Below are 26,318 nucleotides of genomic sequence, written 5' to 3'. Positions count from 1 at the left end.
AAAGGGAGAGAGAGAGAGAGCGCGAGAGCGGGGGAGAGAGAGAGGGGAGAGAGGGGGGGAGAGGAGAAAGAGAGGGGAGAGAGGGAAAGGGAGGAAGAGAAAGAAGAGGAGAGAGAGAGGAGAGAGAGAGAAAGGGGGAAAGAGAGGGGAGAGAGGGAAAGGGAGAAAGAGAAGAGAAAGCAAAGGAGAGAGAGAGGAAAGAGAGAGAGAGAGAGAGAGGCCGGGAAAAAGAGCGGCCCACGGCCCGCACAGAGTTTGGGGTGGGTGACAAGCGCTGAGAACCGGACAGAGACCGAGACGGAGAGAAAGAGGAGAGGAAGGGAAAGCGAGGAGCCGGAGCGAGGCGGGGAGGAGCGAGGGCCCGCGGCGGGGGCGGCGGCGCCGGGGAGGCGACCGGTCCCGGGGCCCGCGGGCGGCGCGCCCCACCGCCCAGCCGGGCGCGGCGGCGGGGCGGGGCCGGGGGCGGGGCCCGCGGATGGGCGTGGCCTCCCGCCCCGCCCCCGGGCTGTGCCGCGCTGCCGCCGGGCGGGCCGGGGCGCCGGGGCCGGGGGCGGCTGGCGCGGGCAGGAAGCGCTCGCGGCCCGGGCCCGCCCCCCGCCCCCCGCCCCCCGCCTCCCGCCGCCGCCGCCTCCGGGCTCCGGGCTCCGGGCTCCCGGCCGCGCCGCGCCCCAGGCACTCGCCGCGCCGCGCAGCCCCGTAGCGCCCGGGCCACCGCGGCCATGCCCCTGCCGCCGCCGCCGCCGCTGCCGCTGCTGCTGCTGGCGCTGGGGGCGGCGCGCGCGGGCGCCCTGGAGATCCAGCGCCGCTTCCCCTCGCCCACGCCCACCAACAACTTCGCCCTGGACGGCGCGGCGGGCACCGTGTACCTGGCGGCCGTGAACCGCCTGTACCAGCTGTCGGGGGCCAACCTGAGCCTGGAGGCCGAGGCGGCCGTGGGCCCGGTGGCCGACAGCCCGCTGTGCCACGCCCCGCAGCTCCCGCAGGCCTCGTGCGAGCACCCGCGGCGCCTCACCGACAACTACAACAAGATCCTGCAGCTGGACCCCGGCCAGGGCCTGGTGGTGGCGTGCGGCTCCATCTACCAGGGCCTCTGCCAGCTGCGGCGCCGCGGCAACATCTCGGCCGTGGCCGTGCGCTTCCCGCCCGCCGCGCCGCCCGCCGCGCCGGTCGCCGTGTTCCCCAGCATGCTCAACGTGGCGGCCAACCACGCCAACGCGTCCACCGTGGGGCTGCTGCTGCCGCCCGCCGCCGGCGCCCGCGGCAGCCGCCTGCTCGTGGGCGCCACGTACACGGGCTTCGGCAGCGCCTTCTTCCCGCGCAACCGCAGCCTGGAGGACCACCGCTTCGAGAACACGCCCGAGGTGGCCATCCGCGCGCTGGACGCGCGCGGGGACCCGGCGCGGCTCTTCACCTTCGACCTCAACCCGTCCGACGACAACGTGCTCAAGATCAAGCAGGGCGCCAAGGAGCGCCACCGCCTGGGCTTCGTGCGCGCCTTCCTGCACCCGCCGGGCGCGCGGCCCTACGCCTACCTGGCGCTCAACAGCGAGGCGCGCGCGGGCGACAAGGACGGCCCGGCGCGCAGCCTGCTGGCGCGCATCTGCCTGCCGCGCGGCGCGGGCGGCGACGCCGAGAAGCTCACGGAGTCCTACGTGCAGCTGGGCCTGCAGTGCGCGGCGGGCGCGCGGCGCGGCGACCTCTACGGCCGCCTGGTGTCGGCCTTCCCCGCGCGCGAGCGGCTCTTCGCGGTCTTCGAGCGGCCCCGGGGGGGGGGCGCCCCCGCCCCGGCCGCCCCGGCCGCCCCCGCCGCGCTCTGCGCCTTCCGCTTCGCCGACGTGCAGGCCGCCGTCCGCCGCGCGCGCGCCGCCTGCTTCGTGGAGCCCGCGCCCGACGTGGTGGCCGTGCTGGACAGCGTGGTGCAGGGCACCGGGCCGGCCTGCGAGCGCAAGCGCAGCATCCAGGTGAGGGCGCGCGGGCGGGGAGACGGACGGGCCGACCCGCGGGCGGCGCCCCGAGTGGGGACGGAGGGAGCGCTGGGTGAGCACGCCCGGGAGTGGCGTCCGGGTTGCCCCTGGATACCTGGATGCCGGGGAGTTGGGGGACCCCAGTGAGCGCCCCGAGTGGGGACGGAGGGAGCGCTGGGTGAGCACGCCCGGGAGTGGCGTCCGGGTTGCCCCTGGATACCTGGATGCTGGGGAGTTGGGGGACCCCAGTGAGCGCCCCGAGTGGGGACGGAGGGAGCGGTGGGTGAGCACGCCCGGGAGTGGCGTCCGGGTTGCCCCTGGATACCTGGATGCTGGAGGGGTGGGGGAGAGAGCCCGGGGCCCCGGTGCGCGCCCCGAGTGGGGACGGAGGGAGCGGTGGGTGAGCACGCCTGGGAGTGGCGTCCAGGTTGCCCCTGGATACCTGGATGCTGGGGGGGTGGGGGAGAGAGCCCGGGGCCCCGGTGCGCGCCCCGAGTGGGGACGGAGGGAGCGATGGGTGATACAGGTGAGTACGCTTGGGTGTGCCGTCCAGGTTGCCCCTGGATACCTGGATGCTGGGGGGGTGGGGAGCCCGGGGCCCCGGTGCGCGCCGAGTGGGGACGGAGGGAGCGGTGGGTGAGCACGCCCGGGAGTGGCGTCCAGGTTGCCCCTGGATACCTGGATGCTGGGGGGGTGGGAGAGAGAGAGAGCCCGGGGCCCCAGTGCGCGCCCCGAGTGGGGATGGAGGGAGCGGTAGGTGAGCACGCCTGGGAGTGGCGTCCAGGTTGCCCATGGATACCTGGATGCTAGGGGCGGGGAGAGAGCCCGGGGCCCCGGTGCGCGCCCCGAGTGGGGACGGAGGGAGCGGTGGGTGATACGGGTGAGTACGCTTGGGTGTGGCGTCCAGGTTGCCCCTGGATACCTGGATGCTGGGGGGTTGGGGAGCCCGGGGCCCCGGTGCGCGCCCCGAGTGGGGATGGAGGGAGCGATGGGTGAGCACGCCTGGGTGTGGCGTCCAGGTTGCCCCTGGATACCTGGATGCTGGGGGGGGGAGAGAGCCCGGGGCCCCGGTGCGCGCCCCGAGTGGGGACGGAGGGAGCGATGGGTGAGCACGCCCGGGAGTGGCGTCCAGGTTGCCCCTGGATACCTGGATGCTGGGGGGTTGGAGAGCCCGGGGGCCCGGTGCGCGCCCCGAGTGGGGACGGAGGGAGCGATGGGTGATGCGGGTGAGTACGCCTGGGTGTGGGGTCCAGGTTGTCCATGGATACCTGGATGCTGGGGGGAGGAAGAGCCCAGGGCCCCAGTGCGTGCCCCCAGTAGGGATGGAGGGAGCGGTGGGTGATGCGGGTGAGTACGCCTGGGTGTGGGGTCCAGGTTTTGATACCTGGATGCTGGGGCGGGGGAGAGAGCGAGCCCCCCGGGGTGCGCTTGTCGTCTCAGCATTTGGGAGGCTGAGACTGGAGGGTCGTGGTTTGCAGTAAGTAGCGTCGGCTACTTGCTTAGGGAGGCCCTTTGCAAGTCAGTGAGACCCAGTTTCGAAATAAAGAATGAAAAGTATGCCCGGCGTGGTGGCGCACGCTTGTAATCCCAGCATTCGGGAGGCTGAGACCTGGAGGATCGCGGTTCGCGGATAGCCTCAGCGATACTTAGTGAGGTTCTCTGCAACTCAGTGAGACCCGGTTTCAAAGTAAAGAATAAAAAAATAGGGTAGGGGGTGTAGCTCGGAGGTAGCATGCCGCTGGCATCCATCCCCAGACCCGCAAAAAGAAAAAAAGAAAAAGAAAAATAGGGCTGGGGGTGTAGCTCCGAGGTTGAATGGCCCTGGGGTAACCCTACCCCCCCAAAAAAAAAAAAAGAAAAAGAAAAAAGCCACGGGTGCGCGCACACAGCCCCGCGGGCCAGGGTGGGTAGGCGGAGCCGAAGGTGGTGCACTCTGGGTCAGAGGTGGGCTCAGAGGTGTCTTCTTCGAGCCTGTTTGGGAGTTACCAGGTGGCAGCCTTTGCACCAAACTTGTATGCTCGCCAGTCACACACGTCTGTAAGCAGGCAGGAGTGCCGATGTACTACGGGATGTGTGTGGCAGGGGACATGACATAATATTTGAGGACTAGTAGGTTGTCTAGGGAGGTTGCTTGGCTGGCAAACAGCAGGTATATGCCTGAGGCCAATTTGTTTTTTTTTTTTAAATTCACTCATTCAGTAAGTGTTTAACAAGCACTTAGTAGGTCGCAGACATGGCAGATCTGGGGTAAATAATGCCACGGAGGACCTACTTAGCGCATCAAGTGTCATACCTCTGTTTGTGCTTAAAATAGCCTTCTATTCTCTTTTTTTTTTTTTTCGGTATTGGGGATGGAATCCAGGGGTATTCTACCTCCGAGCTACCACCCCATCCCTACTTTTTATTCTTTATTTTGAAACTGGGTCTCACTGAGTTGCAAAGAGCCTCACTAAGTAGCTGAGGCTGGCTGCAAACCCGGATCCTCCTGTCTCAGCCTCCCGAATGCTGGGCTTAGGAGCGCACGCCATCAAGCCTGGCTCTCTATTCTCATCTCTCTTTTACAAATGACGAAACAGGCCCAGGGAGGTTATGTGGTTTGCTCTGGATCACAGAGCCGGGATCTCTGTCTGGCTTCAGATTCTGTGTTCCTACCACGCGGGGCTGGAGTGTGTGTGTGTGTGTGTGTGTGTGTGTGTGTGTGTGTGTGTGTGTTGGGGGAGTCCTGGGTATCTGGGGTGCAGATCCAGGGTCCAGGGGAGTGGAGGAAGGTGGCTGGAGGAGGGTCTTGAGGATCAGAATGAGGATGGGCGAATAGTTTGGGGCTCAGGTGTCTGAGACCAGCGTGTTCAGGGACAAGAGGGCCAGGTAAGGGACTCAGCCTGTGTGTTGATATTGGATAAGACACTGGAGTGCAGGTGGGGACTTTGTGCCCTGGGGTTCCCTCACTGCAGCCCATCAGCAGGGCATCACATCTCCCCCTCCTGAGTCAGTAAGCACTGAAAAGACAGCCCAATACCGCCAAATGCAGGACCTAGTGGGGCATGGTGGTGCACGCTTGTAATTCGGCATTCGGGAGGCTGAAACAGTAGGATCCAGGTTCGCAGACAGCCTCAGCTACTTAGTGAGGCCCTCTGCAACTCAGTGAGACTCTGTTTCAAAATAAAGAATAAAAAATAGGGCCGGGGGTGTAGCTCAGAGGTAGAATACCCCTGGGTTCCATCCCTAGTATGTATTGCAGCAAAAACAAAAGAAAATAAATGCAGGAACTTGCCTTCTTCTGGCAATGGGGCACAAGAATCTCCTAAGATTAATTCTGCCCCTGTGGGTGGGCCCCAGCATGGGGAGCTTTGAGAAAACACCCATTCCTTCTCATTGGCCCTGGTTCTTGCTGTGACCCCACCCTGCCAGCCCCCCCCCCTGAAATTGAAGATCACGGTGGGTGAGCGGGTGGACCATCTCAGGGGACCAGTCCACCATTGCGGGCGGCACAGTGCTGAAATTGGGACAGTCACCGACCAGCGTCCCTCCCAATTATACTTGGTTCCCATCCAGGGCTGGAGATCCCCTGCACTGAAGTTCCCGCGCGGGCGGGCGAGAGGAGGGAAGGCCACCCTCCAGGGCCACCCTGCAGGCTGTGTTGGGCCTTAGCATTGCTAGCCAGGTGTGGACCTGAGGGATTCCTTGGGCCACTGCGGCTCCTCTTCTCCCTCTGGCAAACACTGACCTGGTCCTCACAGTCCCTCATCCCCTCCCTCCTCCCCTCAGGGGGCCCAGACAATGACTCACCCTGTTAAGGGAGGCATCCTCAGTAGAGGCAGGGCCCCTTCAGGGACACAGACATGGTCCCAGGAACTGAACAGCCAAGGTCGTCTTTCTTTTCTCCACCCAAGGCCATGAGATCCCTGCTGAGGCCCCTCTAGGCCACTCTCCCTGTGTCTCTCATGGCCTGGTTGGGGGATGCAGGCCAGTCCCCAGGTGCACCCAGCCCTTGGCCCCTGGCTGGTCCGCCCTTCTTCTTCTTCTTCTTCTTCTTCTTCTTTTTTTTTTTTTTTTTTTTTTTTTTTGCTGTACTGGGGATGGAACCCAGGGGCATTTTACCTTTGAGCTACATTCTAGCCTGATTTGTGTGTGTGTGTGTGTGTGGTACTGGGGATGGAACCCAGGGTATTTATACCTCCAAGCTACACCCCTAGACTATGTGTTTTTTTTTTTTTTTTTGGAAATAGAGTCTCACTAAGTTGCTAAGAGCCTTACTAGGTAGCTGAGGATGGCTTCAAACCTGTGCGATCCTCCTGTCTCAGCCTCCCAAGTGCTGGGATTACAAGCGTGCACCACCACGCCCGGCTTCTGATTTTTCTTTCTTTTTTTTTTTTTGGTGGTACTGGGGATGGAACCCTTCTACCTCCGGGCTATACTCCCAGACCTATTTTATATTTTTTATGGAAACAGGGTCTCTTAAGCCAGCAAGGCTGGCTTCGAACCTGCACGATCCTCCTGTCTCAGCCTCCGAAGTGGGGGGATTACAAGCGTGTGCCACCACGCCCGGCTTCTGATTAATTTTTATTCTATATTTTGAAATAGGGTCTCACTAAGTTGTAAAGGGCCTCACTAAGTAGCTGAGGCTGTCCGTGAACCATGATTCTCCTGTTTCAGCCTCCCAAATGCTGGGATTACAAGCCTGTGCCACCATGCCTGGCTTGGGTGGTTGTCATTCTTGCTCCAGGCCATAGCTCCCCAGTTACAGGTTAAGAATTTGGACTTTAGCTGGACAGGGTGGAGCACACTTGTAATCCCAGCATTTGGGAGGCTGAGACAGGAGGAGCGCAGTTCTCGAACAGCCTCAGTCACTTAGTGATGTCCTCTGCAACTCAGTGAGACCCTATTTCAAAATAAAGAATAAAAAATAGCCGGGTGTGGTGGCGCACACTTGTAACCCTAGCATTCGGGAGGCTGAGACTAGAGGATTGCGGTTCACGGACAGCCTCAGCTACTTAGTGAGACACTCCGTAACTTAGTGAGACCCTGTTTCAAAATAAAGAATAAAAAATAGGGTAGGGGGTTTAGTTCAGAGGTCAAATGCCCCTGGGTTCCACCCCCAGACTCGCAAAAACAAAAAACAACAACAAAAAAAAAACCAAGAATAAAAAATAGGGCTGAGGGTGTGGCTCAGAGGTAGAAAGCCCCTGAGTTCCATTTTCAATACTGCAAAAAAGTAAAATAATATAAAATAGGTCTGGGGGTGTGGCTCAGAAATAGAAGGTTCCTGGGTTCCTTCCCCAGTACGGCAAAAATAAGTAAATAAATACATAAATTAATAAATATTGAGTATCTCCTAGTATTGTTTTGGGGAATGAATGATATAATACATGTCACATAAAGCTCTCAGTAAGCCGGGCGTGGTGGCACACGCTTGTAATCCCAGCATTTGGGAGGTTGAGACAGGAGGATTGTGCAGGGTTGGAGCCAGCCTCAGCTACTTAGTGAGGCCCTTTGCAACTCAGTGAGACCCTGTTTCAAAATAAAGAATAAAAAATAGGGCTGGGGGTGTCACTCGGAGGTAGAATGGCCCTGGGTTCCATCCCCAGTACTGAAAGAAAAAAAAAAAAAAAAAAAAAGCAGCTCTCAATAGCGAGCCAGAAGGCAGGGGAGTCTGCAGTTGCTATTGATGGTGATGATAAGAATGACTAATCATGGTGGACCTCCTGCATGCTAGGCAAGCGCTCTACCATCACCTGCCCCGCTGTGATTATTTTTTATATTATTTTAGAAAGCCCATGGGTATAAACTGGGCGTGGTGGTGCACACTTGTAATCCCCGCGCTTGGGAGGCGGAGACAGGAGGATCGTGCAGGTTCGAAGTCAGCCGCGCTGGCTTAAGAGACCCTGTTTCCAAATAAAAGATATAAAATAGGTCTGGGAGTGTAGCCCGGAGGTAGAAGGGCTTCCAGGAACCCCAGTGCCACGAAAGAAAGACAGAGAGAGAGGGGGGGAGGGAGGGAAAGAAAGAAAGACAGAAAGACAGAAAGAAAGAGAAAGCCCATAGGTATAGCTGATGAGGAGGGATGGAGGCAGGGATTGGTTGGTACCGCCTCCCAGGTCAGAGACTCCCTGTTCCTTTGCAATACCTGGCCAGCCCTGTTCTCTGAAGCCCAGCCTGGGTGGTGCTGAGAGCCTTTGGAAGGAAACAGGTGGGTGCTGGATGGATTCGGGTGCTGGGACTTAGTCCCTAAGGTGGGGCCGACAACATGAAGAGAAGAAACTGCCAGCGTTGGGCCCAGCCATGGGATCGATGCTGGTGCCTTGGGGAGATGATGAGTTTGTTTAGGGAGATTCCAGGGGGCCTAGGATCTTTCTTTCCTTCCCAGGACCATGTGGTCTGGCTTTTATGGCACTGGGTAGAGCTAGATGAGAGGTAGGACCCCGTCTCTGTCTGCTCCCCGGGACGTCTGTCCTTCAGTGGGGCAGCTTGACGGATGCTTCTGGAATCCCAGCCCCTTGCGCCAGCTCTTGGGGTCTCTTACTGGGCCTTGGACCCTGCCAGGAATCTCAAGCTGCCCATAGCCCCGGTGAGGTGGCCTCTGGTATCCCGCCCAAGGTTCCACTTGAAGGCAAGATCACAGAGGGCTGAAGACCCAGCCCTCGGAGCACCCCAACTTCACTCCTGATTGTTTTTGGCACACATATGGGGCGGTTAGAAGATTTTGGGAGAAAGGCACACACACACACACACACACACACACACACACACACACACACACACCGAGAGAGGAAATTAGCATCTGTTGCATGTAGCTTACACCTCTTTCCTCAAATCGCAGCCTGTTTGAAATGAAAACAAGCTGGGAAATGGGGATAAACTGAGGCCCAGTGTCCCCCAGTGAGGGTTGCGGGAGGGGACGAGCCGAGTCTAACTTGCTTCCCACAGTCTTCCTCCTCAACTGTTGAAGGACCATCATATTTGTATATTTGGAGCTACAGAAACAGCGTCAGGCAAATACCGACACTGTATTTTCAAGGTGTCTTTTTATAGTAAAGGAAGAAGAAAGCCCTCAGGAATTTTAATCTAGCATGCAGTGGGTGGGCACACGTCGGCAGGAAGGTATTTTTGCACCAATTTAAGGGGCTGAAATGCTAGGTGGGGGCGGAGGGAGAGAGCACTCTCAAGATGGGCTTTGTGTTTGGGCTTGGCTGGGGGCTTGGAGTGAGCTTCCTGTGCGAAGGGTGCAACCACGCCAGAGACCCCTGGTGGGATTCAGGTGAGGGGTGGCGCGGATGACCTCCTGGCCTAGAGGGACACACAGGCCTGGGTCAGTATCTCTCCCGCCCTGAATATCTCCGTGGTTATGCAAGTATAAGGTCGACCTGGAGTCTCTTCAGCAGCCACGGTGTGTGGCCCTAGGGCTGGGCAATTTTACCTTCTTTGGACCTTCTGCTTTCTCATTCTAAAAGAGAGCCAGTGTCTTCCTCCAAGGATGTTGGTAGATTAAAATCTTGCATGCAGCAGGGCGTGGTGGCATACTCTTGCAATCCCAGTACTTGGGAGGCTGAGACAAGGAGGATCACGGATTTGTGGCCAGCCTCAGCAACTTAGTGAGGCCCTCCCCACCTTAGTGAGACTCTGTTTCAAAACAAAATAATAGCCAGGTGTGGTGGTGCATGCTTGTAATCCCAGCATTTGGGAGGCAGAGACAGGAGGATCACGGTTTTTGGACAGCCTCAGCTACTTAGTGAGGTCCTTTGCAACTCAGTGAGACACTGTTTCAAAAATAGGACTGGGGTATAGCTCAGAGGTAGAATGTCCCTGGGTTCCATCCCCAATACTGTTAAATAAATAAATAAATAAATAAATAATAGGGCTGGGATGTAGTTCAGAGGTAGAATACCCCTAGGTTCCATCCCCAGTACTGCAAAAATAAAATTAAATAATAAAACAGGCCTGGGGGTATAGCTCAGAGGTAGAATGCCCCTGGGTTCCATCCCTCATGCCACCAAAATAAACAAATAAATAAATAAATAAATAAATAAATAAATACAATCTTACACGCCTGTAATCTCAGTACTTGGGAGGTTGAGATAAGAGGATGGCAGGTGTGAGGCCAGCCTCAGCTATTTAGCGAGATCCTGTGTCAAACTAAAGAATAAAATAGGGCTGGGGGGGGCGTAGCTCAAAAATAGAATGTCCCTGGGCTCCTCCCTCTAGTACCAAAAATAAAGAAATAAAAATAAGGTGAGACGGGCTGGGATGTAGCTCAGTGGCAGAGCGCTTGCCTGACAAGTGTACCACCCTGGGTTCAATCCCCAGTCCAAAAAGACAAAAAAAGAAAAGAAAAAAGGCACCTTTCTAAATAAAGGTGGGAAATCTTGAGCCCTGGAGGAGGGGAGCACATGGAGTAGGTGTTGTGCCCCTGCTGGGGCTTCCATGGGGGGAGGCAGGAGGGCTTCTCAGGGAGCCCTTCAAAGCAGCCCATCCCAGGAGTCCCTAAGCGTCCTGGTCGGGACCCACCCTGCAGGTAGGAGCGGGCTCCAGTTCTTGAAGGTGTCTCTAATCTTGGCATATCCCCACCGCATCTCGCACTACCCAGGCTTCTAACGGGGGCTGGCTGGCTGGGTCTTTTGAGGCTTGAGGGTATATGAGAGCTTGGCTCCCCAAAAAGGGGCATATTATGGCCTGCTCCATACTCCAGTAGCTCCCAGAAGAGCCAGGGATACGCTGTACCTAATGCCTAATGCCGCAGGCTGACAGCCTCATTGGAGGAAGCCGGGAGGGATGGTTTTCTTTCTTTTCTTTTTCTTCCTTCTTTCTTTCTTTCTTTCTTTCTTTCTTTCTTTCTTTCTTTCTTTCTTTCTTTCCTTCTCCTTCCTTCCTTCCTTCCTTCCTTCCTTCCTACCTTTCTGTCTGTCTTCTTGTGGCACCGGGGATGGAACCCAAGGGCATTCTACCTCCGAGCTACACCCCCAGCCCTATTTATTTTGAAACAGGGTCTCACTGAGTGGCAAAGGGCCTCACTAAGTAGTAGCTGAGGCTGGCCGCGAACCATGATCCTCCTGTCTCAGCCTCCTGAATGCCGGGTTTACAAGCGTGCGCCACCGCGCCCAGCCTCCTGGAAGGCTTCTTGCAGGAGGAGACTTTGGGGCAGCTCCTTGACAGGTACGGCTGAGGAAAGCAACTCGGGCAGAGGGGCTGTGCCTGTGGGCTGGGGATCCGGACCCGGTCCTGTGGGCTACAGGGAGCCCGCGAGGCTTTCGGGCAGGCGATCTGATTGTGGCAGGAACCTGCACCAGCTGTCCTCGTATCCGTCCTGCTGGCTGCCAGCAAGAGCTGAGCCGGGGCTTTCGCCCAGAGTCCCCACTGTGGCTGGCCCAGGTGACTCCCTCGGGCCTTCCCAGCTCTGACAGTGGTGTGGGTATTTCCATGGAAACCAGCTGTCCCCAAGTGGGGACAGGCCTGGAAAGTGCCCGAGCGCCAGGCACCGGGGTTGGATCCTCCAGGGTGTAGCTGTTCCCATCTTTCCAAAGCCTGCGTTTGGGCTGGCGCCGAACCCACGGCAGCATTGAATGGACAGGTCCCCACACTGCCCAATCTTCTCATGATCGGTGCCACCAAGATCCAGGCCAGTCCAGTCCATGTGCTGGCAGAGGCGCAGCGCCATTACCAGGCCAGGAGGCTCTAAGGGGTAATTAATAGAGGAGCAGCTGAGCCGGGCGTGGTGGCACACGCTTATAATCCCAGCATTTGGGAGGCTGAGACAGGAGGATCGCAGTTTGAGGACAGCTTCAGTTACTTAGTGAGGCCCTTTGCAACTCAGTGAGACCCTATTTCAAAATAAAATAAAAAATCAAGCCAGGCGTGGTGGTGCACGCTTGCAATCCCCGCGCTTGGGAGGCTGAGACAGGAGGATTGCACGGGTTCGAAGCCAGCCTCAGCTACTTAGTGAGGCTTTCAGCAACTTAGTGAGACCTTTCAGCAACTTAGTGAGACCCTGTTTCCAAATAAAATATTTTTAAAAAGGTCTGGGAGTATAGCCCAGAGGTAGAAAGCCTCTGGGTTCCACCCCTAGTACCACCAAAAAATAAAAATAAATAAATAAATAAATAAATAAATAAATAAATAATCGGCTGGGGGTGTAGCTCGGAGGTAGAATGCCCCTGGGTTGCATCCCTAGTACTGCACAATACTACTACTACTACTACTAATACTAATACTAATAATAATAATATAATGGAGGAGCAGCTGGAGCCTCCTCAAGGCCAGGCCCAGCAACAGAGAAGAGGGTTCAGTGGTTAGCCAGCCACCCAATGACCTCAGGAGCTCTCCGGAAGGGGACCTCACTCTCCATGGGCCTCAGTTTCTCTAGCTTACAAACCGAGCCTGTCCAGCTCCACCTGGCTCAATTCCTGGAAGCTGTTGGTGATCCCAACATTTTCACAAGGCTGGGGTTAAAGGCAGGGACGAGCCCTCCCTTCCTTCCTTCCTTCCTTCCTTCCTTCCTTCCTTCCTTCCTTTCTTTCTTCTTCTTTTTTTAGTACTGGGGATGGAACCCAGGGGCCTTCTACCCCTGAGCTACACCCCCAGCCCTACTTTTTATTCTTTATTTTGAAAAAGGGTCTCACTGAGTTGCGGAGGGCCTCACCAAGTTGATGAGCGTCTCACTACTTGCTGAGGCTGGCCTCAAACCTGTGATCTTCCTGTATTAGCCTCCCAAATACGGGGATTACAGGCGTGTGCCACCACACCCGGCTCAAGCCCCTTGCTGAACGTTTCAATGTTCCTGGGACAAGTAGCTTTGTCCCTGGGCCGGGAGTCCCCTTCGGGGGAGGAAGCAGGGACAGGGTGAGACAGGCCCTCTGTGCTGGCCTGCTCCTGCTGGGGACGGAAGGCCAGGCCCGGCCCACTCTGCTCCTCAGGGACCGGGGGAAGGGGGCTCTGGAAACAGGGCCAGGCTGGGCCAGAATGAGAAACAGCTTCTAGAAGGGGGAGCTGGGCGACTGGGGGCCGCGTCCAGCTGATCAAACAGCGGCTGCTGCTGGAGTGGAGGCTGTGGCCGCCATTCCCAGGCAGCTCCACACCCACCGCCCTGGGCAGCAACACAGCTTCTCCCCTGCCAGGTCTGCAGCGGGCCGCCTGTGGGGGCCCTGTCCTCGGGTGCCCCCAAGCCTCTGCCCGCAGCCCGCACGGCTAATACGGAATACTTGATATTCTCAGTTTAGGCAGCCTGACATCAGGCCTGGAATGGCTCTGCTGTGTGTTCTGAGGAAACCTCTGTCTCTCTCTGTGCCTGGGTATCTATGACTGTCCAGGAGGCTTGCGGGTCGCCCGCTTCTAGCCACATGTATTTACAATAGCAAATTTCCTCCAAGATGGGGCTGCTTCCAGAGGCCTTTAGGATTCAGTTTGCCCTGTCCCATCCTGGGGCTGGCTTACAATATCCCCTAGTTCTTCTGGTGCCTCAGTTTACCCTCAGCAGAGGTATTAGCTCAGTGGAGCCTTGATGTTCCAGGAGGCAGCTCACGCCGAATGGTAGGCAGGAGCGTAGGGTCAGGGGAGAGGAGGGTAGCTTCAAATCCTGACCTGAGCCGGGCGTGGTGGTGCACACCTAGAATCCCAGTACCTGGGAGGCTGAGACAGGAGGCTCGCAGGTTCACTGCCAGCCTCAGCAACTTAGCGAGACCCTCGACAACTTGGTGAGACCCTCGACAACTTAGCGAGACTGTTTCAAAATAAACTATAAAAGGGCTGGGGGTGTTGCTCAAAGATAAGAGCACTCCAACGCTCAAACTGCAGGACCATAGAAACAGGGCTGGTGTTCACTAGGGTCTTGGTCCTGACACTGATTGTTCGTGTCAGGACAGCCCGGGAGGTTTGGGCCCCATCTGAACTGAGTCCAAGCTGAGGGAGGCTTTGCCCGTGACGAAAGACTGAAAGAGGCCACAGAGGTCAGGGCCAAATGGAGCCGACCTTGAGGGCCAGAAATCAAGTCTGAGTTGCTCTTGAGAGAACTAGGGAACCACTGAAGGCTGTTGAGCCCCAGAGGGGCCGTGACCTACTTTGTATTTTTTGCTGTTTTGTTTTTTTTTTGGGGGGGCTATACTGGGGATGGAACCCAGGGGCATTCTACCTCCGAGCTACACCCCTGCCCTATTTTTTATTCTTTATTTTGAAACTGGGTCTCACTGAGTTGCAGAGGGCCTCGCTAAGTAGCTGAGGCTGTCCGTGAACTGTGATCCTCCTGTCTCAGCCTCCCGGATGCTGGGATTACACACGTGCGCCACCACGCCCGGCTAGTTTTTGCTGTCTTTAAGTAAACTTTAAATTATGAAATAATTTCCATTTACAGGGAAGTCACTATAGCCTAGCGAGTTCCTGTCTACCCTGCCCCCAGCTGCCCCGTGGCTAACATATTACATTACCATGGTACATTTGTCAAAACTTAGAAATCAGCCCCGAAACATTAGTCTTGACTCAACTGCAGGTGTGTGTGTGTGTGTGTGTGTGTGTTACTGGAGATTGAACCCAGGGGCGTTCTACCTCTGAGCTACACCCCCAGCACAGCTTTATTTTTTTAATATTTATTTATTTTTGCGGGTCTGGGGATGGAACCCAGGGGTATTCTACCTCCAAGCTATACCCCAGCCTGATTTTTTATTCTTTATTTTGAAGCAGGGTTTCACTAAGTTGCAGAGGGCTTCACTAAGTAGCCGAGGCTGGCCATGAACCTGTGGTCCTCCTGTCTCAGCCTCCTGAATGCTGGGATTACAAGCGTGTGCCACCCTGTCTGGCTTATTTTTTTATTTTGAAATAGGATTTCACTGAGTTTCTGAGGCTGGTCTTGAACCTCTGTCTCAGCTTCCCAAATATTGGGATTACAGATGTGTGTGGCACCACACCCAGCTATGCACTACATTCATTTATTTATTTATTTATTTATTTATTTATTTATTTATTTATTTTCTATCCCCAGTCCCCTTTGGGACTCAGTGAGACCCTGTTTCAAAATAAAGACTAAAAAATAGGACTAGGGGTGTAGCTTGGAGGTAGGATGCCCCTGGGTTCCGGGGATGGAACCCAGGGGCATTTGACCTCCGAGTTATACCCCCTGCCCATTTTTTTTTATTCTTTATTTTGAAACAGGGTCTCACCGAGTTGTGAAGGGCCTCACTAAGTAGCTGAGGCTGTCCGCGAACCGTGATCCTCCTGTCTCAGCCTCCCAAATGCTGGGATTACAAGCATGCGCCACCACGCCTGGCTTTTTTTTTTTTTTTTTTTTTTTTTTTTTTTTTTGGTGGTACTGGGGTTCCTGGAAGCCCTTCTCCAGGCTACACTCCCAGACCTATCTTCTTTTTATTTTTGGAAACAGGGTCTCTTAAGCCAGCGCAGCTGGCTTCGAACCAGCGTGATCCTCCTGTCTCCGCCTCCCAAGCATGGGGATTACAAGCGTGCGCCACCACGCCCGGCGCTACGTTTCAATACGTATTTATTTCTCATTTAACCTTCAGGTTTGCATTTTTGTTTGGGGACTGAGGATTGAACCCAGGGCCTCCCAGATGCTAGGCAGGTGTTCCACCACTGAACTACACCTCCAGCAAGGGCTGAGGTTTGAGAATACTTGGAGGCTATAGGCAGCCCAGCCCTGAGACCCCCTGCTTCATCTCCCAAAGAAATTGTGCACTTTCAGGTCCTGCAAGGAACGCTGACTTTCCCAGGCTCACTGATCGAATACCAGTCAAAGTGTCCAGTCTGGAGAGTGCACTGTTCCTGCGTCATGCCAGTCTGGTCGCAGGCCTGGGCCCGTGCCTGGGGTAGATAGAGCCCTGGGACATCTTCCTTGTATGCTGGGACTGAGGCTCAGCAGGGTCCACGGGCAGGATGTGAGGCCAGAAAGGCTGGGCGCTCTCCCTGCAGCTCGCTTCCTGGGGAGAGAAAATCAACACAATTACAGTTGAGAGTGAAATCAATACAGCGGAGTTTTAATGGGAGAGGGGCCGAGTTTTAATGGACGAGCGGGCAGTGCGGAGCTTTGGCCCCAAGAGGCAGCAAGCTGGAGGGGGGAGGGCCATGCTGCTCTCAGAAAAGGGTTGAGGCCAGTGGCTACTGCGCTTCCCATTTTATATTTTATATTTTTATTCTTATTTATTTATTTAGCGGTCCTGGGGATGGAACCCAGGGGCATTCTACCTCCAAGCTACACCTCCAGCCCTATTTTTTTTCTTTATTTTGAAACAGGGTCTCACTGAGTTGCAAAAGGTCTCACTAAGTAAGAGCTGAGGTTGTTCTCAAACTGCGGTCCTCCTGTCTCAGCCTCCCAAGTGCTGGGATTACAGGCATGCGTCACCACGCCCAGCTACTCTTCCTTTTTTTTTTTTTTTTTTTTTTTTTTTTGGTGGTACTGGGGATGGAATCCAGGGACATTCTACCTCAGAGCTACATCCCCAGACCGATTTTTTATTCTTTATTTGGAGACAGGGTCTCATTGACTTGCGAAGGGCCTCGCTAAGTAGTAGCTGAGGCTGTCCTTGAATTGCCATCCTCTCGTTTTTAGCCTCCCAAGTGCTGGGATTACAAGCGTGCGCCACCATGCCTGGCTGCTCTTCCCATTTTAGAGAGAGATAAACGGAGCTGTTCAGAGGAACCAAAACTAGCCGCCAGCCAGCCAGCCAGCCAGCTTGGGGCACACTCCTGTAATCCCTGTATTGAGAGGCTGAGACAATAGGATTGTAGGTTCTAGGCCAATTGTAGCAATTTAGCCAGGCCCTCTACAATTTAGTGAGACTCTGTTTCAAAAGAAAAAGTAAAATAGGGCTGGGAATGTAGCTTAATTCCCAGTAACAAAAGAAAACAAACAAACAAAACAAAAGTAGCTGCTATGAATTGTCTGGGCCAGGGTACCGCCTCCCTGAGTTACTAGGGATTAAACCCAGGGGCATTCTATTTTTGAGCTATACTCCCAGTCCTATTTTATTTTATTTTGTGGTACAGGGATTTTATAAATCCCTAGGGATGGAACCCAGGGGCTTTCTACCTCTGAGCGACACCCCTGTCCTATTTTTTATTCTTTATTTTGAAACTGGGTCTCACTGAGTTGCAGAGGGCCTCACTAAGTAGCTGAGGCTGGCCGTGAATCGCAATCCTCCTGTCTCAGCCTCCCGAATGCTGGGATTACAAGCGTGCGCCACCACGCCCAGTTCTATATTTTATTTAAAAACAGGGTCTCACTAAGTTGCTGAGAACTTCACTTAAGTAGCTGAGGCTGGCTTCGAACCTGTGCGATCCTCCTGTCTCAGCCTCCCAAGTACCGGGACTACAGTGTGCACCCTGTTGTCCCACTTGCGCTCCCCCCGCCCCATTCTCTAGCACCCTGCATGGCTGCATTGCTCCCGGTCACTCTGGATAGGAAGCAGCTGAAAGTGGTCATTCACACTAATCAAAATTAGGTTTTTTTTTTTTTAAGCCCTTGAATAAACACGCAGAGCACCGTCTCCACCCGGCAGAAACTCATGCATGGGCCACCGGGGTCAATATGGAAGCGGTAGACCCCAGAGTACTGTCCCAAGGGAGAGACTTTTTTTTTTTTAATATAAATCACAATTTTTTGATGATGCTGACATCAAACCCAGGAGCATTCTATCTCTGAACTACACCCCATTTAGCCCAATTCTATATTTATTTGTTTGTTTATTATTTATTTATTTTTGCTGGACACGGGGTCATTAAGTTGCTGCGAGTCTCATTACTTGCTGAGGCCGTCCTTGAACCTGTGGTGCTCTTGTTTCAAATCCCAAGGACTGGGATTACAGGCGTACAGCCCCTCGCCTGGCTGCAAGTCCCATCTTGAAGGCTGGCTAAAAACTTGCTCCCTGGATACATCTGGGAAGGGAACAGCGTGGGTCAAGGCAGGCAGACTGAAGCAGGGCGTGGTGGCGCACGTTTGTAATCCCAGCATTCAGGAGGCTGAGACCAGAGGATCGTGGTTCACGGACAGCCTCAGTTACCTAGTGAGGCCCTCTGCAACTCAGTGATACCCGGTTTCAAAATAATGAATAAAAAATAGGGCAGGGGGTGTAGCTCGGGGGTCGAATGCCCCTGGGTTCCACCCCCAGGCTCGCAAAAAAAAAAAAAAAAAAGAATAAAAAAATTGGGCTGGGGTGTAGCTTGGAGGTAGAATGCCCCTGGGTTCCATCCCCAGTACCACACACACACACACACACACACACACACACACACAAGACAGGAAGATAGACTGAAGTATGAAGGGGAAAAGGATTAGCAGCTGAGAGGTACAGAAAAGACCCTGGGTGCTGAGGGACATTTACAAAGTGCAGGAAGCGGGCTGTGGTGGCGGATGCATGCTTGTCATCTCCGTACTTGAGAGACTGAGACAGGCGGATCGCAGATTCCCTGCCAGCCCGGGCAACTTCGTGAGCTCCTCTCCTCGGCAACTTAGCGAGACCTTGCTTCACAATCAAAAAATAAATAAAATAGGCCTGGGGGTGGAGCTCAGAGGTAGGAGGCCCCTGGATTTAATCCTCAGCAACACACACACACACACACACACACACACACACACACACACACACACACGAGAAGCTTGGGTTGGAAAATTTGAGCAGGTCTGAGAAACTGCAGAGATCGGCATGGTCTGGGGGGTGGGACGCTGGGAGAGAAAGGAACTGAGAAACTGAGACCGCAGCCGGAGCCCTTGGCAGGACTCAATCTCCAAAGCCAGGCCGAGGGCTGATGGGAGGACACTGGGCGTCCGGGAGGGGCGGGCCAGCAGCCTTGGGGAGGGCTGGGCCTATCGGGTGCGATCTGTCGGCCTTGCTCTCAGGGGATTTGTGTTTTCAAAGATACCCCGAGTGCCATTGGGAGGAGGGGCGAACTTGTGGAGGAATTTCGGGGGTGTGATAGGGTCAGGGTGTATTGGGGGCTTGCAGAGCTAACTGACCCTGGAGACTAAGTTCATCTGAGGCCGCATTCAGGATGGCCGCCCCCTGCCCCCCTTCCTGGGCCTGCAGCCCCTGCTCCAGAGGGCTGACTCGAACCCTAACCCTGCCTAAGGGACCTCCATCCCAGCTCCAGCTTCTGAGCCAGTGGTGCAATTTTGACATTTCCCCTGGCAGCAGGGCGATCAGCTTGACGCCCCCACGCCCCCAACCCCCAGAACATATCATTCAGAGCAGCCGACGGCTTACTTCTCCTTTAAAAAAAATTTTTTTTTTCAGATTTTATTTTTAGGATAAGAAAAAAAAAAGTTGGGGGAAAAGGCTTTTTAGAAAATTCCTTCAGTGCAGAATTAATGGCTTGTGAACGGGAGGGCGGGCAGGCGAGAGCCCGGTTCCCAGAGTGCTCCCCCCACCTCCTCCCTCTCTGTGGCCCACAAATCACCCCGAGCAGGCAGCCTGGGCTGGCTTCTCCCAGCCCCCCCCCCCCACTGCGCTTCTCCCAGGTCCCCCCCCCTGGCTGGGCAGCCCCCCCCCCCCCCCCCGAGTCCCTGCAGAACACCCTGAAGGTATCCTCTGGGGTCTTCCAGATGTCCCTTCTGTAGCTCTGTCCTCCCGGGGCCAGATTTTAGTCTGAATTTTCCAACGACTTATTGTTTTTAATGATGCAAGTAATTCATATTCAGGGAAGAAAAGTTATATAACTCGGAGACAGAGCATTTCTCCGAGTGGGTCTGGGGCCCAGGCGACTGTTCTCTTGCCCCACACACTGGTGGGGGGTGGGATCCCCACTTGGACTCACACAGGCCAAAGCCGGGCAGTTTAGGGCCAAAGCTGAAGGCCCAGAAGGAGCCGAGTATATAGCAGTCTCCCAGCCGGGCGTGGAGGCGCACGCTTGCAATCCCAGCATTCGGGAGGCTGAGATGGAAGGATCACAGTTCACAGCCAGCCTCAGCTACTTAGCGAGGCCCTTTGCAACCCGGTGAGACCCTGTTTCAAAATAAAGAATAAAAAATAGGGCCGGGGATGTCGCTCAGAAGTAGAATGCCTCTGGGTTCCATCCCCAGTACTGGGAAAAAAAAAAAAAAAGCTGTCTCCTCTTAGCTGTTTTTTGATTTTCCACAGTTTCAGTTATCTTTGGTCAGTTAAGGCTCAAAAATAGTAAATGGAAAAATTCCAGAAAGAAACAATTCATAAGTTTTAAATTGCTTGCTGTCCTAAGTACTGTGATGAAATCTTGGGCTATTTCTCTCTGTCCCTCCTACTAATGCCCCCATATAAAATATCGCTTTGCCCAGCGTATCCACGTTGTATACACTATCTGTCCGTTAGTCACAGAGTAGACATCTCGGTTAACAGGCCAAGTTTCATAGTTTTGGGGTTCATATAACCCTTAATTTACTTAATAAGGGCCCCAAAACACAACAGTAGCAATACTGGCAACTTGGTTATGCTTAAGAGAACTGAAGCTTTCAAATGCTTCCTTTAAGTGAAACAGTAAAAGTTCTTAATAAGGAAAGAAAGCATATGCTGAGGTTAAGATCTACAGTACAATGAGATCTTTTGTGTGTGAGAGAAATGCACACATGCATACAAGAACACACATCCACATATTTTATTTTATTCTCTTTTCCTTTCTTTTTTTTTTTTTTGGTACTGGGGATTGAACCCAAAAGTATTCTACCTCTGAGTTAGCCCTATTTTTATTCTTTATTTTATTTATTTATTATTATTATTATTATTATTATTATTTATTATTATTTTTTGGTGGTACTGGGGGTGGAACCCAGGGGCCTTCTACCGCTGGACTATACTCTCAGACCTACTTTATATTTTATTTGGAAACAGAATCTCACTAAGTTGCTGAGAGCCTCACTCAGTAGCTGAGGCTGGCTTCGAACCTGTGCAATCCTCCTGTCTCAGCCACCACACCTGCTTATTCTTTATTTTTATTTTTTTGTTTTGTTTTTGGGTTTTTTTGCCAGTCCGGATGGAACCCAGGGACATTCTACCTCCGAACTACACCCCCAGCCCTATTCTTTTTATTCTTTTTTATTTTTTTTTATTTTTTTGTGTGGTACTAGGGGTGGAACCCAGTGGCTTTCTACCTCCAGACTCTACTCCCAGACCTATTTTATACTTTATTTGGAAACAGGGTCTCACTAAGTTGCTGAGAACCTCACTAAGTAGCTGAGGCTGGCTTTGAACCTGCGCGATCCTCCTGTCTCAGCTGCCCAAGTGCGGGGATTACAAGCGTGCGCCACCACGCCTGGCTATTCTTTATTTTGAAACAGGCTCTCACTGAGTTGCAGAGGGCCTCACTAAGTAGCTGAAGATGTCCACGAACCGCGATCCTCCTGTCTCAGCCTCCCGAACGCTGGGATTACAAGCGTGCACTACCACGCCCGGCTATTCTTTATTTTTAAACAGGGTCTCACTGAGTTGTAAAGGGCCTAAGTAGTAGCTGAGGCTGTCCTATCCTTGAACCGCGATCCTCCTGTCTCAGCCTCCCAAATGCTGTGACTATACGCATGCACCACCACACCTGGCGCCTAATTCTTATTCTTTATTTTTAAACAGGGTCTCACTGAGTTGCAAAGGGTCTAAGTAGTAGCTGAGGCTGTCCTTGAACCACGATCCTCCTGTCTCAATCCTCCTGTCTCAGCCTCCCAAATGCTGGGATTATAAGCGTGCGCCGCCATGTCTGGCCCAGTTTTTATTTTGAAACCGGGTCTCACTATATTGCTGAGGCTGGCCTTGAACTTTCAAATCCTCCTGCCTCAGTCTCCCAAGTCTCTGGGGTTGCAGGCTTGCGTCACCACGCTTGGCTCTATTTTACAATAATCATATTAGCCGCAATCATGTCTGAAACACAGTCAAGTCAGCTAATGCTGTCCAGGAATAATCATGCTGTGGAAGTAGTTTATAATGAAAAAAATCTCATCATCCCTGCCCCAGTGAGGGAGGGACTACAGATAACCCTGTTTTATAACTCATAACTGAGGCCCAGTGACTTGCCCGGGTCCCTCAGAGCCCTCTTCCAGAAGATCATTCACTTGTGAGCTTTGGTTCCCCACAGGCAGAGGGACCTGTGTAAGCCCCACCTCCCCCATCTCTGTGCAGGGGGCTCAGAGACATACACACTAGGAACAGCCCAGTGTGGAATCCTGTGGGACCTTGACTGTTTATTCACTCCAGGACAGGAGAACTCACTATTGTTTTCTTTTGAAAATTAGCTGAGTCTTTGCACGAAAACCACATGGACACATCATCAATGACTTAGACTTGCAAAAACCACAGACAAGAAATTAAAAACACAAAACTCCGGAATGGTTGGTGTAAGACTTGCCATCCCGGGACTTGGGAGACTGAGACGGGAGGAGTGCAAGTTCAAGGCCAGCCTCTGGCAACTTGGCCAGACCCTGTTTCGAAATAAAAAAAATTGAGCCAGGCGTGGTGGCGCACGCTTGTCATCCCAGCATTTGGGAGGCTGAGACAGGAGAATAGTGGTTTGGGGCCAGCCTCAGCTACTTAGTGAAGCCCTTTGCAACTCAGTGAGACACTGTTTCAAAATAAGGAATAAAAAATAGGGCTGGGGATGTAGCTCAGAGGTAGAATGTCCCTGGGTTCCATCCCCAGTACCACAAACAAACCAAAAAAAAAAAAAAAAAATACCCCAGGCTGACCTTGTCTCTTGCCAATCCTTCTGGCCTCCCTCGCAGGCCTCCTCCTGTCTGGTTCCTATCTACCATAAACATCACTTTTTGGAGCGGCTCCCTGTCACCGGCCAAGGGCAAAGTCAGGCCTGGAGTCTGGGCTTCCAAGTCTCCTCAAAGCATAAGACTCAAAAGTGGGACCAGGCGTGGTGGCGCACGCTTGTAATCCCAGCATTTGGGAGACTGAGACCAGAGGATGGCCGTTCGAGGACAGCCTCAGCTACTGAGTGAGGCCCTCTGCAACTCAGTGAGACCTTGTTTTAAAATAAAGAATAAAAAACAGGGGCTGGGGTCATAGCTCAGAGGTAGAATGCCCCTGGCTTCCATCCCCAGTACCACAAAAAAATAAAATACTAAACACTCAAAAGCGATATGCGGAGGCCTAAGATACCATGCAGCTGTGTGAGGGGGGAGTCCCAGAAGGTTCCAGAGCTGACGTCTGACCCAGTGTTTTCTTCCAGCTGCAGCCGGAGCAGTTGGACTGTGGCGCCGCCCACCTGCAGCACCCGCTGTCTATCCTGCAGCCCTTGAAGGCCTCACCCGTGTTCCAGGCCCCGGGCCTCACGTCGGTGGCCGTGGCCAGTGTTAATAACTACACGGCAGTCTTCCTGGGCACCGTCAATGGACGGCTCCTCAAGGTGGGGAGATTCTGGGATGGGGTCAGTCCACACACCTGGCTTCCGCTCTTCCAGTATTAGCTAGCAATATCAGGCGCCAGGTCTCCATCTCCCAGCATGCCTTGGACCCTGGGGTCTGACAGGCCTGACCTGAGATTGCCTCAGGACCCTGAGAAATTTTTATTCCAAAATATTTACCACATTCCCCGGCCTCCTCGGGCCTCAGTTTCCTCATCTATAAAATGAGTATGTAAAGGGACACTAAGAAGTGTAGCCCAGCAACGCTTCCAGGCACTGCTCGGCCTCATTCACTTGGTTAGTTCAAGAAACTGAGGCCAGCCGGGTGTAGTGGTGCACGCTTGTAATCCCAGTACTTGGGAAGCCCGAGACAGGAAGATCGCAGGTTTGTGGCCAGCCTCAGCTACTCAGTGAGGCCCTCTGCAACTTAGACCCTGTTTCAAAAAAAAAAAAAAAAAGGAAAGAAAGAAAGAAAGAAAGAAAGAAAGAAAGAAAGAAAGAAAGAATTAATTAGCCAGGTGTGGTGACTCATGCTTGTAATCCCAGTTCTTGAGAGGCTGACACCGGAGGATGGCGCAGGTTCAAAGGCAGCCTCAGCTACTTAGTGAGGCCCTCTGCAACTCAGTGAGACCCTGTTTCAAAATAAAGAATAAGCTTTATTTTAAAAGTTTAGCTTGGAGGTAAACGCCCCTGGGTTCTATCCCCAGTATTACAAAAATAACTAGAAGGCCCCGTGTTAGGAATGGGGGCACCCAGGCCCTGAGCGCCGGTCAGGTGGCCCCTGCGATTGGATGCCCCAGGGCATCCTCCCTGACGCCCACCTCCCCGCAGCTCAGCCTCAATGAGAGCATGCAGGTGGTGAGCAGCCGGGTGGTGACGGTGGCCTATGGGGAGCCAGTGCATCACATCATGCAGTTCGACCCAGTGGACCCTGGCTACCTTTATCTGATGACCTCTCACCAGGTAAGGCCAAGCGGGGAACTGGTCCAGGAGACTGCTCTGTACACCCCAGGGGCCCTCCCCCCTTTGCTCTCCATCCCAGTGGCGAGCCTCAGTTTCCCCAGCTGCCCTCTGCCTTCCAGATGGTCCGGGTGAAGGTGGCGGTGTGCGAGGCCTACTCCACCTGCGGGGACTGTGTGGGTGCGGCCGACGCCTACTGCGGCTGGTGCACCCTGGAGACCAGGTGAGGCCCCCCAGGGGCGGGGGTGGGGGCGGCCACCTCCGAGCCCGCTGGGGACCTGACCCTGCGATGCCGGCCCAGGTGCACCTTGCAGCAGGACTGCGCCAACTCCAGCCAGCCGTATTTCTGGATCAGTGCCAGCGAGGGGCCGGGCCGCTGCCCCGCCATGACTGTCCTGCCTGCGGAGATCGACGTGCACCAGGAGTACACCGTGAGTGGGACTGAGAAGGGAGGGTGGGCGAGGCTGTGCGCTGCACAAGTGACCTTTGAACCAAGGTACCCAGAGGGCCAAGGTGCCTGGGTGGGGAAGAGCGGTCCAGGCAGTGGGAGCTGCCAGTGCAAAGGCCCGGAGACAGGAACAGGGGCCAGTGTTTGTGAGATTAGGGGATGAAGAGGTCACAGTGAGTTGCAGCTGGGCGTGGTGGCGCACACTCGTAAGCCCTGCACTTGGGAGGCTGAGACAGGAGGATCGCACAGGTTCACAGCCAGCCTCAGCTACTTAGTGAGGCTCTCAGCAACTTAGTGAGACTCTGTTTCCAAATAAAATATAAAAATAGGTCTGAGAGTGTAGCCCGGAGGTAGAAAAGCCCCTGGGCTCCACCCCCAGTACCACCAAAAGAAAACCCGACAACAACAACAACAAAAAACACAGTGATTTGCAGATGGAGAGACAGACCCAGAGGGTCGTATGTAGGGTGGGTTCAGTCCTCTGGCTTCAGGGGCCTTTTCCATCCCTTCCTGCTGGGGACCATCAGGCAGGATGAGGCAGGCGTGGTCTCGGTCCTTGGGTGGGGGCGGGGTTGTAAGGCAAGCGGCCTAGCTGAGTGCCCCTCTCCCCTCAGGGCATGATCCTGCAGATCTCAGGCAGCCTGCCCAGTCTCATTGGTATGGAGGTGACCTGTGGCTACGGGGATGACATCCGCACTGTGGCCCGGGTCCCCGGCCCTGCCTACTATGGCCACCAGATCGCCTATTGCAACCTCCTGCCCAGGGAACGTTTCCCGCCTTTCCCTTCCCACCAGGGTAAGCTGGGCGCTTGGATGCCAGCCCTGGGGTCTCAGGGCTGGGGAGGGGGAGGCAGGGGGTCTTGCTACCACAAGGTTGGTGGTGACCCCCACCCCCATGCCCACCTCCCTGGCTCCCCCATACCTTCCAGACCACGTGATGGTGGCCATATCTGTGATGGTCAACGGACGCAACATCGTCACCGCCAACTTCTCCATCTATGACTGCAGCCGCATTGGACAGGTGTACCCCCACACGGCGTGAGTGGGCAGGGCTGCCCTCAGTGGTGGGAGGAGCTAGGGCCCCAGGGGAGGGAGGGTCTGTGTTCCCAAGGAGACGGTCCCAAGAAAAATCATAGCAGCAGATAGGACTATAGGACCCGTCCTCCCTCACCAGCTTGTGGAGAGAGAGAGAGAGAGAGAGAGAGAGAGAGAGAGAGAGTGTGTGTGTGTGTGTGTGTGTGTGTGTGTGTGTCTGGGGATGGATCCCAGGGGCATTCTACCTCCGAGCTACACCCTCAGCCCTAGTTTTCATTCTTTATTTTGAAACAGTCTAAGTAGCTGAGTCTGTCCAAGAACCACTATCTTCCTGTCTCAGCCTCGCAAATGCTGGGATTACAAGCATGAGCCACCATGCCTGGCTCTGTGTGTGTGTGTGTGTGTGTGTGTGTGTGTGTGTGTGTGTGTGTGTGAGAGAGAGAGAGAGAGAGACAGACAGACAGATAGACAGACACACACTCAGTGGATGGAACTCAAGGGCCTTCTACCTCCGAGCTGCACCCCCAGCCCTAGTTTTTATTCTTTATTTGGAAACAGGGTTTCACTGAGTTGCAAAGAGTTTCACTAAGTAGCTGAGGCTGGCTGGGAATCCAGATCCTCCTGTCT

The 26,318-nt window shown here is 54.5% G+C and overlaps 1 protein-coding gene across 1 annotated transcript in view; it reads left to right on the top strand.

Annotated features, from left to right (window-relative positions):
- Positions 1–719: 719 nt before the first annotated feature.
- Positions 720–26,318, top strand: part of PLXND1 (plexin D1) — a gene marked incomplete at both ends in the record, with an annotated part of 52,185 nt that continues 26,586 nt past the window's right edge. The window contains 7 exons of the mRNA XM_080718169.1: positions 720–1,961; positions 23,076–23,252; positions 24,081–24,212; positions 24,332–24,432; positions 24,511–24,640; positions 25,272–25,452; positions 25,586–25,694. Coding sequence (XP_080574295.1) covers positions 720–1,961; positions 23,076–23,252; positions 24,081–24,212; positions 24,332–24,432; positions 24,511–24,640; positions 25,272–25,452; positions 25,586–25,694 — 2,072 coding nt within the window. The remainder of the gene's footprint in view (positions 1,962–23,075; positions 23,253–24,080; positions 24,213–24,331; positions 24,433–24,510; positions 24,641–25,271; positions 25,453–25,585; positions 25,695–26,318) is intronic.

Source organism: Muscardinus avellanarius, assembly GCF_963383645.1.
Source record: "Muscardinus avellanarius genome assembly, chromosome: 22".
NCBI lineage: Eukaryota > Metazoa > Chordata > Mammalia > Rodentia > Gliridae > Muscardinus > Muscardinus avellanarius.
Note: the sequence above shows the minus strand (reverse complement) of the source record. Positions and strands in the feature narration are given on the sequence as shown.